The sequence below is a fragment of the Dendropsophus ebraccatus genome, chromosome 11 (assembly GCF_027789765.1).
Source record: "Dendropsophus ebraccatus isolate aDenEbr1 chromosome 11, aDenEbr1.pat, whole genome shotgun sequence".
Taxonomy (NCBI): domain Eukaryota; kingdom Metazoa; phylum Chordata; class Amphibia; order Anura; family Hylidae; genus Dendropsophus; species Dendropsophus ebraccatus.
Genome location: NC_091464.1, coordinates 101,076,348 through 101,089,991, shown reverse-complemented (window position 1 = coordinate 101,089,991; position 13,644 = coordinate 101,076,348). Strand labels below are relative to the sequence as shown.

Below are 13,644 nucleotides of genomic sequence, written 5' to 3'. Positions count from 1 at the left end.
CACCCCCCTTTTCCCAGGTTTTAAATAAAAGTAAACAAATAAATAAATAAATAAACATGTTTGCTATCGCCGCGTGCGTAATCGCCCGAACTATTAATTAATCACATTCCTGATCTCGTACGGTAAACGGCGTCAGCGCAAAAAAATCCCAAAGTGCAAAATTGCGCATTTTTGGTCGCATCAAATCCAGAAAAAATGTAATAAAAAGCGATCAAAAAGACGTATATGGGCAATCAAGGTACCGATAGAAAGATCACATCATGGCGCAAAAAATGACACCTCGCACAGCCCCATAGACCAAAGGATAAAAGCGCTATAAGCCTGGGAATGGAGCGATTTTAAGGAACGTATATTGGTTAACAACGGTTTGAATTTTTTACAGGCCATCAGATACAATATAAGTTATACATGTTATATATCGTTTTAATCGTAACGACTTGAGGAACATGCATAACAAGTCAGTTTTACCCCAGGGTGAATGGCGTAAAAACACATTTCCCCCAAATAAAAGAAATGCGTTTTTTTTTTCAATTTCACCACACTTCGAATTTTTTTCTGGTTTCGCAGTGTACTTTATGCAAAAATTCAGCCTGTAATTGCAAAGTACAATTAGTGACGCAAAAAATAAGGGGTCATGTGGGTTTCTAGGTGGAAAAATGCAAGTGCTATGACCTTTTAAACACAAGGAGGAAAAACCGAAAACGTAAAAACGAAAATGGGCCATGTCCTTAAAGGGTTAAAGGGGTATTCCCCCCCAAATTATTTTTGCAATAATACGTTGCCCACCCGTAGCTTTCCATCTTTCCAATATACAGTTATTATGGATTCTGCACAGTTTTGCTGTTATCCAGCTGCATTCACCCCCACGGATTGCAGAGAATCATCAGACCTCAGTCCAACCCGACACGGCTCCCTGCTCCTGGCCCCCACCCTCTGAGACGGCATCACGTGTCCTCAGTCCCAGCACAGTGAAGTGACTGAGAACACTGATGGGGGGGCTGCTGTTACAGAGGGAGACAGTGATCAGCGCAGCTAACAGCAGCCACCCGGTCACCCCCAGCCCAGAGCTCACCCCGTGTCCAGAGCCTCCCGGCGCACCGTCCAGCACTCAGCACACAGCCCCCCCATCACCCCTCAGTCACCCGCGGCATAGCCTCCGCACTCACCCGCACTCAGCTCTGCTACACCGGCGTCCCCGCCAACTCAGCTCTGCTACACCGACACAGCCATCTCAGCTCTGCTACACTGTCATCATCTCCTTCATTGACTCAGCTCTGCTACTTCACCATCATCAGGCAGAAGCATTGCATGATGGGAAATGTAGTTTCCTATCTTGGATATAGACCATGTTTTAGAAAAAGTTGTAACTCAGGAACGGCAGCAGCTAGAAAGACGGGAGACGTCTCAAAATACTCAGGGGGACTTGGTGAGTAAGAGCAGCTAGGTTTGGGGGCATTACATTTTTTTAGCTCTTGGGTGGGATACCCATTTAACCCTACGGACGCTGTTTCCCGGAAACTTGCTGGGGTCTTGGATGTGGGCTTGGAAGCTGGGTTTTTGGACAAAAATTAGTAGATTTTCTTTTGTTAAAAATCCTTTGGTCCCCATTTTCCATGCCCTACCCAAGACCCACAAACAGACGTTTCCACCACCCCTGCGACCTATCGTTTCAGGAGTGGGCTCTGTATTGGAACATCTATGTGAAAAGGGCAAATGCTTATATTAGAGACAGTAAAAGCTTACTAGCCATAGTGGAGTCTCTCCCCTGCCCTGAGGGATGTAGTTTTCTTTCCTGTTACGTTACTGCCCTTTACCCAAGTATTCCCCACGATAAGGCCCTTGTGGCTTTACGCTATCACATGCAAAAATACAGTAATTACAGTCAGGGCCTCCAAGAGTATATTATTTATGCCATATGCCCTATGGGAGCTAAATTCTCCCCTTCTTTGGCCAATCTGTACATGTCCTACTGGGAGGAGGTCGTCATATACAATACCAGTATATCTCCTGGTACGGGAGGTATATAGACGACCTCCTCCTAGTGTGGACAGGTACAGTTGGTGAGGCCCAGGATTTTGTTACATTCCTTAATACCAACAGTTTGAATTTAAATTTCACTTTCCAGTTTTATTCAGAAAAAATGTCTTTTTTGGATGTTCAGTTGTTTTTTTCAGGGAGGTAAGATACACCGTACACTATATGGTAAACCCAGTGCGGGCAATGGCCTTCTGCATGCATCTAGTCATCATCCACCCCATGTTGTTGACTCCGCCTGTAAGGATCTTATGTACCGTCTCAAGTCCAGGGGTTACTCCATGCCCACTATAAACAGAGCCAAAGCCATAGCTGAGAAAAGCACCAGATGGTCTCACTTACAGGATAGAGCTAGAGTACGCAGCAAACCTCTCCCTAGCTCTTCCCATAACATGCCCTCCTTGGTATTTTCTACACCATTTAGTCCACAATATAAAACGATTTGTAACATTGTTCGTAAGTCCATACCTCTGTTATACCAGGATGCTACCAGCGAAACCATTCTATCCACAGGGATTAAGTGTGTAGCCCGTAGAGGGGTTACCTTGGGCAATGTCCTCTCGCCAGTCAGCCAAACATGGCTACAGATTCTAGGCTGCCATAAGTCTGCTTTATCTCGCTGTCCCCTATGTCGCTTTATTACTAATCAGTCTGCTTTCTTTTCTATTGCAACCGGCATTTCTTACCCTATTAAATCCTTTCTCAATTACAACTCTACCTTTGTGATTTATTTGGCGGAATGCAGACCGTGCCGATTGCAATATGTGGGCTCTACAAAACACAAGCTCAAAACTAGATTAGCTGAACATCTTTGTGATGCGGTTTCTGCACGTACCCGCACATCCAGCACGTCGATGTCTGCTCTGTCCAAGCATTTGGCTGAGGAGCATGGGGCCGTGTGCACTAGTCTCTCCATGTGTGCTATCCAGCAAGTCCGTCCACCCCTGAGAGGTGGGACCTTGTTCACACACGGAGAAAGCGAGAGGCCTTTCTGTACACGCATTATTCCCCAGGGCCTTAATTACAGAAACAATCTCTCCTTCTTTTATTAGGTCACCTTTTCTTTTTGCATCTGTAACTTACTTTTGTATCTATTTATTCTGTGTATGTTACCTTGTATAAATGGGTCTAGTTCAATTGTTAGCATACACCTGTTAGCATCATGTGACCTTTTTCTCCTCCCTCCTGGGGGCGTATCCTTTGTAACATATTGGTCATGTCCTCTTATAAAAAGGTTGTAATATTCAGTATGAATTTGCCATGATTGTCCTGAAACGCGTCGGAGTGTTTTTATCTTTATCTTTGGATTTTACTTGGAGCTGTGGACTTCCACTTCTTACCTGTTGCCACCGGAAAATGGTCCGGATCTGTGTTTCCTTCCACCTGCTCCAGACCGGCACTACTGACTACTGCACACATGGGGAGCCGGTTAGCCTTTCTACGTTCCTCAATCCTTATGCTTTCCTGCAGTAACCCCTCCCCATGCCATAGAGAGGAGAGCTGTCTGTGTCTCTATATACTGTGGCAGTGTAGCAGAGCTATATACAGCCATGGCCAAAAGGTCTGAGAATGACACAAATCTTCTATTTCCCATGATCCTCTGCCCTCTGGTTTTTATGTGTGTTTGTCAGATGTTTTTATCACATACAGAAATATAATTACAATCATATTCTGAGTAACAGAATCTTATACTGACAGGTAGATGAGTGACTGCAGCAAGGCTATAATATTTGCAGTGTTGCGGCTTCTTCTTCAGGACCTCTGCAATTCTCCCCGGCTGCTCTCATACAACTTCTGGACCAAATCCTGACTGATAGCGGTCCATTCTTGCACAATCAATTTGTTGTTTTTTGTTTGTCCACCCGTCTCTTGATGATTGACCACAAGTTCTCAATGTGATTAAGATCTGGGGAGTTTCCCGGCCATGGACCCAAAATCTCTCTGTTTTCTTCCCTGAGCCATTTAGTTATCACCTTTGCTTTATGGCAAGGTGCTCCATCATGCTGGAAAAGGCATTGTTGGTGGCCAAACTGCTCTTGGACGGTTGGGAGAAGTTGCTCTTGGAGGACGTTCTGGTCCCATTCTTTATTCATGGCCGTGTTTTTAGGCTGTGAGACTGTGAGAGCCGATTCCCTTGGCTGAGAAGCAACCCCACACATGAATGGTTTCAGGATGCCGGTTACAGTCGGCATGAGACAATACTGGTGGTAGCGCTCACCTCGTCTTCTCCCAATAAGCTGTTTCCCAGATTTCCCAAACAATCGGAAAGGGGATTCATCAGAGACAATGACTTTCCCCCAGTCCTCAGCAGTCCGCTCCCTGGACCTTTCCCCCAGTCCTCAGCAGCCCATTCCCTGGACCTTTCCCCCAGTCCTCAGCAGTCCGCTCCCTGGACCTTTCCCCCAGTCCGCTCCCTGGACCTTTCCCCCAGTCCGCTCCCTGGACCTTTCCCCCAGTCCGCTCCCTGGACCTTTCCCCCAGTCCGCTCCCTGGACCTTTCCCCCAGTCCGCTCCCTGGACCTTTCCCCCAGTCCTCTCCCTGGACCTTTCCCCCAGTCCGCTCCCTGGACCTTTCCCCCAGTCCTCTCCCTGGACCTTTCCCCCAGTCCTCTCCCTGGACCTTTCCCCCAGTCCTCTCCCTGGACCTTTCCCCCAGTCCTCTCCCTGGACCTTTCCCCCAGTCCTCTCCCTGGACCTTTCCCCCAGTCCTCTCCCTGGACCTTTCCCCCAGTCCTCTCCCTGGACCTTTCCCCCAGTCCTCTCCCTGGACCTTTCCCCCAGTCCTCTCCCTGGACCTTTCCCCCAGTCCTCTCCCTGGACCTTTCCCCCAGTCCTCTCCCTGGACCTTTCCCCCAGTCCTCTCCCTGGACCTTTCCCCCAGTTCTCAGCAGTCCCCTCCCTGGACCTTTCCCCCAGTCCTCAGCAGTCCTCTCCCTGGACCTTTCCCCCAGTCCTCTCCCTGGACCTTTTGCAGAATATCCGTCTGTCCCTGATGTTTTTCTGGAGAGAAGTGGCTTCTTTGCCGCCCTCCATGAGACCAGGCCTTGCTCCAAGAGTCTCTGCAGTCTCACAGTGCACAGTGCAGATGCCCTCACACCTGCCTGCTGCCATTCCTGAGCAAGCTCTGCACTGCTGGTAGCCCCATCCTGCAGCTGAAACACTTCTAAGAGACGGTCCTGGCGCTTGCTGGTCTTTCTTGGGGGCCCTGGAGCCTTTTTGGCAACAATGGAACCTCTCTCCTTGAAGTTCTTGATGATGCGATAGATTGGTGACTGAAGTGCAATCTTTCTAGCTGCGATACTCTTCCGTCAGGCCATTGTTGTGCAGTGCAATGATGACTGCGCGTGTTTCTTTAGAGATAACCATGGTAACAGAAGAGAAACAATGATGCCAAGCACCAGCCTCCTTTTAAAGTGTCTAGTGGTGTCATTCTTATTCCAGCCCTGTCCTCACCAACACCCACACCTGTGATAATGGAGCGATCACTGAAACAATGTTAGCTGCTCCCTGTAAGGCCGGGCTGCAATGATGGTGAAATGTGTTTTGGGGGATAAAGTTCATTTTCTAGGCAAATATTGACTGTGTAAGTAATTGCTGATAAGCTGATCCCTCTGTATAACATTCTGGAGTATATGATGCAAATTGTCATTTTATAAACTGAAGCAGTAGGCTTTGTAATAATGTATATTTGTATCATTCTCAAAACTTTTGGCCATGACTGTACAGCACCAGAGCAGTCAGTATACATGGTGGGGACGGCCACAGTATATACAGACTCTGTATATACTGTGGCAGTGCAGCAGAGCTATATACAGCACCAGAGCAGTCAGTATACATGGTGGGGACGGCCACAGTATATACAGACTCTGTATATACTGTGGCAGTGCAGCAGAGCTATATACAGCACCAGAGCAGTCAGTATACATGGTGGGGACGGCCACAGTATATACAGACTCTGTATATACTGTGGCAGTGTAGCAGAGCTATATACAGCACCAGGTCTGGTACAGTGTATACATGGAGGAGACTGCACAGTATATACAGACTCTGTATATACTGTGGCAGTGTAGCAGAGCTATATACAGCACCAGGTCTGGTACAGTATACATGGAGGAGACTCCACAGTATATACAGACTCTGTATATACTGTGGCAGTGTAGCAGAGCTATATACAGCACCAGGTCTGGTACAGTGTATACATGGAGGAGACTGCACAGTATATACAGACTCTGTATATACTGTGTCAGTGTAGCAGAGCTATATACAGCACCAGGTCTGGTACAGTGTATACATGGAGGAGACTGCACAGTATATACAGACTGTGTATATACTGTGGCAGTGCAGCAGCGCTATATACAGCACCAGGTCCGGCACAGTGTATACAGACACTGCACTACCACAGTATATATTGACTCTTTATATACTGTGGCAATCTCCTTCATGTACACTGTGCCGGACCTGGTGCTGTATATAGACCTGGGTCAGTGTATGTAAAGGGATACCTTGAGTAGCTGCCAGCTGCTGATTGGGGTGCTGGCGGCCTGGAGACTTGTACCCTGAATCCCGGCAGCAGTGTCCCTGGTGGCGGGAAAGGCAGGGCGGCAGTCGTGTGGCAGGGAATTACAGGTGTGGCTCTGACCCCCGCCCCAACAGGGGCATGTGTGCGGCGGCAGGAGACAGGCACAGCAGGAACAAGTGCTCAATTTATTTATTTTTTTATTTTTATCGAATTTGCGATTTTCAAAGAAAATCAAATTGATTCTCAAATTCTGGGCGAATTAATTTGATTAATCGCCCAGTCCTAGTTCAGACTAAGTTTTTTTAATTAAATTTTTTGTACATTGTTGGGGGTGGCCATCTTGCCTAAACCTTTTTAACAGCACTTAGTGACATGCTTTACAGCAAGCCCCAAGCACCTGGAGCTGTACCCACTGAGCGCACTCTGTGACCTGGAAAGAGATCATTCTTCATTATACTGGAGTCACATGACACTGCAATGCTGCACAGCTCATTTACAGCAGACTCCTCCTTATCATCACAGACACAACAGGAAGTCTCAGTTTAGGTTTAGTCCTAGTGGTGAGAATGAGAACTGCAGGGTGTCAGGATTATTATATCTAACAGATGGTTAAATTGAAAATAAAGAAAAACACCAAAAATTCTTACAAAACAAAACTTGATTAAAAACTTTAACCCCTTAAGGACCGGGCCTGAAATGGCCTTAATGACAGAGACAAATTTTATGAATATGACCAGTGTCACTTTATTCATTAATAACTTCGGGATGCTTTTACCTATCCGGCTGATTCTGAGATTGTTTTCTCCTGACATATTGTACTTTACATTTCTGGTAAATTAGAGTCGATACTTATAACGAATCTTTATGAAAAAACACAAAATAACGTGAAAAATTGTAAAAAACTGCATTTTTCCAACTTTAGCATTTTCTGTATAAGCAGAAAGGTTTCAATGCCACATAAATTAGATATTAAATAGTATTAGCAACATGTCTACTTTATGTTGGCCGCATTTATTAAACTATATTTCATTTTTTTTAGACAATAGAAAGCTTAAAACATTAGCAGCAAATTTTCAAATTTTCAGTCAAATTTCAAAATCAGATATTTTTAGGGACCTGTTCAGGTTTAAAGTGTATTTGAGGGGACTGTATGTTAGAAAGCCCCACAAAGCACCCCATTTCAGAAACTGCACCCCCCAAACTCTGCAAAAGCACATCCAGAAAGTGTTTTAACCCTTTAGGGGAGTCACAGAAATAAAAGCTAAGTGTGTAAGAAATTTGAAAATTTTAATTTTCTGTGCAGAGATTTTATTGTAATCCAATATTTTTCATAATTATAAACCTATTACCAGAGAAATGCACCCCAATAATTATTGCCCCGTTTCTGCAGTTTATAGAAATACCCCATATGTGGCCCTATTGCGCTATTTGACGCAACCACAAGCCTCAGATACAAAGGAGCGCCCAGTGAATTTCAATGGCTCCGTTATATTTGGTCATTTCTGACTGTACCACTTCAGGTTGGCAGAGGCTCTGGGGTGCCAAAACATAAAAAACACCCCTAAAGGGACACCATTTAGAAAACTACACCCCTCAAGGAATGTAACTAGGGGTGCGGTGAGCATCTGGACCCCACAGGTGCTTCACAGATTTTCCGAACAATATGGCGTGAAAAAAGAAAAATGTATTTTTTACACTAAAACGTTGTTCTAGCCTTCAATTTTTCATTTTCTTAAAGGGATAAGAGGAAAAAAAAGACACAAAATGTGTAGCGCAGTTTCTCCCGAGTACAGAAATACCCCACATGTGGCGATAAAGTGCCAAGGGGGCGCAGGACGAGCCTCCAAAGAGAAGGAGCGCCAATTGGCTTTTGGAAGCTGGATTTCACTGAAAAGGATTTCAAGGGCCATGTCGCATTTACAGAGCCCTCGTGCTGCCAAGACACTGGAAACCCCCACAAGTGACCCCATTCTGGAAACTACACCCCTCAAGGAATCTAACAAGGGGGGCAGTGAGCATATGGACCCCACTGGTGACGGGCACAAATGTGGAACAATGTGACGTAAAAGTAAAAAATTTCATTTTTTAACTTTCATGGCACAAATGTGGCCGTCATCCAGGGGTCCATATCCTCATTGCACCCCTTGTTAGATTCCTTGAGGGGTGTAGTTTCCATAATGGGGTCACTTGTGGGGGGTTTCCACTGTCTTGGCAGCACGAGGGCTCTGTAAATGCGACATGGCGTTCATCATCCATTCTAGCCAAATCCAACCTCCAAAATCCAAATGGCGCTCCTTCCCTTCGGAGGCTTGCCCTGCACCCACATGGCGCTTTATGTCCACATGTGGGGTATTTACGGACTCGGGGGAAATTGCTCTAAACATTTTTTTTTTTCCCCTCTTTTAACCCCTTGTGAAAATGATAAATTCAAGGCTAAACCAACAATATAGTGTAAAAAATGTAATATTTCATTTTCACGCCAGATTTTTCCATATTTGTGCCCGTCACCAGTGGGGTCCATATGCTGACTACACCCCTTGTTACATTCCTTGAGGGGTGTAGTTTCCATAATGGGGTCACTTGTGGGGGGTTTCAACTGTCTTGGCAACACAGGGGCCTTTTGAATGCAACATGGCCCCTCGAAATCCATTCCATCCAAATCCAGCCTTCAAAAACCAAATGGCGCTCCTTCCCTTCGGAGGCTTACCCTGCACCCGCACGGCACTTTATGTCCACATGTGGGGTATTTCCGTACTCAGGTGAAATTGCTCTACAAATTTATTGTTTTTTTTTTTATCTTTTAGCCCCTTGTGAAAATGAAAAAATCATGACAAGATTAATGATTTAGAGTAAAAATTTTACAAAAATTACACTAAATGTTGGTCTAGCCTTGATTTTTTCCATTTCCACAAGGGGTTAAAAAAGAAAATGAACACAAAACGTGTAGGGTAGTTTCCCCTGAGTACGAAAATACCCCACATGTGGGCATAATGTGCCATATGGGCACAGGGCAAGTCACCAAAGGGACAGAGCGCCATTTAGAGGCTGGAATGGAGGATGGAGGCCATGTCCCAATTACAAAGCTCCTGTGCTGCCAGGACAGTAGAAACCCCCCACAAGTGACCCCATTCTGGAAACTACACCCCATAAGGAATCTAACAAGGGGTGCAGTGAGCATATGGACCCCACTGGTGACGGGCACTTACGTAGAACATGTGCCGAGAAAATAAAAAATACCATTTTTTTCATTTTCACGTCCCAAATGTGGCCGTCACCAGGGGGCCATATCCCCGCTGCCCCCCTTGTTAGATTCCTTATGGGGTGTAGTTTCCAGAATGGGGTCACTTGTGGGGGGTTTCTACTGTTTCTACTTGTAAGGCAGACGACAGTAGCCTCATCACTGGGGAAAATTTCCTTCCCGACTCCATAATGGCGATCAGAATAATCCCTGGATCAACGTGACCCCTGAAATAGGAATAAGGGACAGAATTTAGATAATGTAGAACTCCAGTGACGTGTGGTGCGCCTTGGAGCGATCCAGTATGCAGAGGTCGGGGTGATCAGGACAGGTGTCACACTGGAAAATGGCGTCCTTACTGATCCCCCTGTTACCCCACACTCTGCACTTCTTCTGGGGTCTCCTGTTCTCCAGTGTGGGGGACGTCACCTGGAAAATGTTGGCCTGGTGCGATACGGGGTCCCACATATCCAGAAGCGCTGGGTCCGCTCCATGGCTGCTAAATATTAGGGCGCTATTACTACTTCTGATATTTACGGATCGTGCCACAAGCTACAGTAGCTCGGGCAGCGAGGGACCGGAAGAGGGGGTGCTGGTATAAAAGTTATCCCCATACAGGTGGTGGTGACCTTTATCCAGCAGTGGGAAGATCAGTTCCCGGACGATCTTCCCACTAACTCCGAGGATGGGGGGGGGGGAGGGGGCATCTGGGGGCATCTGGGGCTGGATTCGGATGTCCCTTCCTTCATACACTCTAAGGGTACGTGCACACTGCGGAATCGCGACAGATAACCCTTTGTGCATTCCGCAGCTGGCCCCCGCCGGCGGAGTGATGCAGGCGCGCGTCTCCATCCGTGTCATAGACTCCATTCTATGCACGGACGGATTCCGCTCTCCGTCCAACGTATTCATTCTTTGGATGGACGATGGAATCCGCCTGTGCATAACATGGAGTCTATGACACGGGTAGAGACATGCGCCCGCATCAGTCCGCCGGCGGGTGCCAGCTGCGGAATGCACAAAGGGTTATCCTTCGCCATTGCGCAGTGTGCACGTACCCTAAATCTGTAAGTGTACCCTGAGGTACTCTCACAGAGTTTGTAGAATTTCACACCATACCGTCATCTCTTATTGGGACGGTACTGGCGGAAAAGACGTGTCTGGGGGGCAGCGTACGCTACGCTACCCCCAGACATGTCACTGGATGATGAGGATGAATGGAGGAAAGAAGGATCCCCCCATTCATCCTCACTGGCTGTTTCGGTGTCGGAGGCAATAATAACGTATGCGTCCGACACAGAAAACACCCTGGGGGCCATTTGTATACGGGGATTGGTATATGGGGTATGTAGTGGTGTAGTCTCAAACTTTATTCAATGTAGTGTGGTGTAATGTAGTGTTTTTTACGTGTTTTTTTTACAGTAAGTATAAAAAAAAAAACCTACGCCAACAAAGGAGTTGCTGATAAATGCCGCACTTATGTGCGGCACTTATCAGCAGACCGTGGCAGTAGAATATAGAAAAAAAACACCCTACGCCAAAAAGGAGGAGTTGCTGATTAGCAGCGCACTTTCGTGCGATGCTGATCAACACTCAGCGGCGATAGGGTGCGGAAAATAGAAAAAAAAAAATTTTGGAAAAAAAAAAAACTTTTTTACATTCTGAACGTCCCTGTAGCTGCTGATAAGTGTATTACACATATCAGCCGCTAGAGGGCAGCAGAGCGCAAAATACGGAAAAAGCTGACGCTGGAGCCGAAAATAGCCGAGAGAAGCCGAACGTGACGTCACGGAGGAAGCCGAAGACCCGAACGAAGACGAGGACGCCGCGAACCCGGAAGACGCCGATCAGGAGCCCGGGACAGGTGAGTAATGTACAAATACCTGCTCTGGACCCCTCGGTTACCTAGCTGAGGGGTCCAGGGCAGGTATTTTTTATTTTATGGGACTCTGATCGCCGTGCCACCGGCCCGTTCACGGCGATCGGGCCGGTGGCACGGTGATCACCATTACTTTTTACAGTAATGGCGGTCGGTGCCGTCCTCGGACCGCCAAGTACCAGGGCGCGAGGGCGTAAGTTTACGCCCGATGTCGTTAAGGGGTTAAACCATAGGTTTAAGGCAAACATGGCAACGGACCTTATTGCACTGTCTTATACCCCCCTTTAAGTCCTGACTGTTCACCGGCATAACATTACAGGTGACCTCGCCTTCCTCCATACAGGTCATCTGTGCCCTCACGGAGCACAGCTATGCCCCGGGGATGGTGCCCTCACGGAGCACAGCTATACCCCGGGGACGGTGCCCTCACGGAGCACAGCTATACCCCGGGGATGGTGCCCTCACGGAGTACAGCTATACCCCGGGGACGGTGCCCTCACGGAGTACAGCTATACCCCGGGGACGGTGCCCTCACGGAGCACAGCTATACCCCGGGGACGGTGCCCTCACGGAGCACAGCTATACCCCGGGGACGGTGCCCTCACGGAGCACAGCTATACCCCGGGGACGGTGCCCTCACGGAGCACAGCTATACCCCAGGGACGGTGCCCTCACACAAAACAGCTATACCCCGGGGACGGTGCCCTCACGGAGCACAGCTATACCCCAGGGACGGTGCCCTCACACAAAACAGCTATACCCCGGGGACGGTGCCCTCACGGAGCACAGCTATACCCCAGGGACGGTGCCCTCACACAAAACAGCTATACCCCGGGGACGGTGCCCTCACGGAGCACAGCTATACCCCAGGGACGGTGCCCTCACACAAAACAGCTATACCCCGGGGACGGTGCCCTCACACAAAACAGCTATATCCTGGGGACGGTGCCCTTACACAGCACAGCTATACCCCGGGGACGGTGCCCTCACAGAGCACAGCTATACCCCGGGGACGGTGCCCTCACAGAGCACAGCTATACCCCGGGGACGGTGCCCTCACAGAGCACAGCTATACCCCGGGGACGGTGCCCTCGCGGAGCACAGCTATACCCCGGGGACGGTGCCCTCACACAGCACAGCTATACCCCGGGGACGGTGCCCTCACACAGCACAGCTATATCCCAGGGACGGTCTTCTCCCGGAGCACAGCTATAACCCAGGGACGGTGCCCTCACACAGCACAGCTATACCCCGGGGACGGTGCCCTCACACAGCACAGCTATACCCCGGGGACGGTGCCCTCACACAGCACAGCTATACCCCGGGGACGGTGCCCTCGCGGAGCACAGCTATACCACAGGGACGGTGCACTCTATAAGGAAGCGTCTCTCACCTCCAGTTTCTGCCCGGACAGACGTCACACTAATCCCCCGTAGTAACATCACCTGCTGAAGGGAGAGACAGAGAGTCACATACTGATCACCCCAATCACTACAGTCTGTATAAAGAGGAGGAGGAGATACAGGAGAGGTGACGTCACTACAGTCTGTATATAGAGGAGAGGTGACATCACTACAGTCTGTATATAGAGGAGAGGTGACATCACTACAGTCTGTATATAGAGGAGGAGGATATAGAGGAGAGGTGACATCACTACAGTCTGTATATAGAGGAGGAGGATATAGAGGAGAGGTGACATCACTACAGTCTGTATATAGAGGAGGATATAGAGGAGAGGTGACATCACTACAGTCTGTATATAGAGGAGGATATAGAGGAGAGGTGACATCACTACAGTCTGTATATAGAGGAGGAGGATATAGAGGAGAGGTGACATCACTACAGTCTGTATATAGAGGAGGAGGATATAGAGGAGAGGTGACATCACTACAGTCTGTATATAGAGGAGGATATAGAGGAGAGGTGACATCACTACAGTCTGTATATAGAGGAGGATATAGAGGAGAGGTGACA

General features: G+C 48.1%; 1 protein-coding gene across 2 annotated transcripts in view; it reads right to left on the bottom strand.

Moving 5' to 3' along the window:
* NDUFV3 (NADH:ubiquinone oxidoreductase subunit V3) overlaps positions 1-13,644 on the bottom strand; it is a 42,053-nt gene that overhangs the window by 26,258 nt on the left and 2,151 nt on the right. The window contains exon 2 of one of the 2 annotated variants that reach the window (XM_069944458.1): positions 13,064-13,118. In XM_069944458.1, coding sequence (XP_069800559.1) covers positions 13,064-13,118 — 55 coding nt within the window. The remainder of the gene's footprint in view (positions 1-13,063; positions 13,119-13,644) is intronic. The other variant, XM_069944459.1, reaches the window with a different exon arrangement.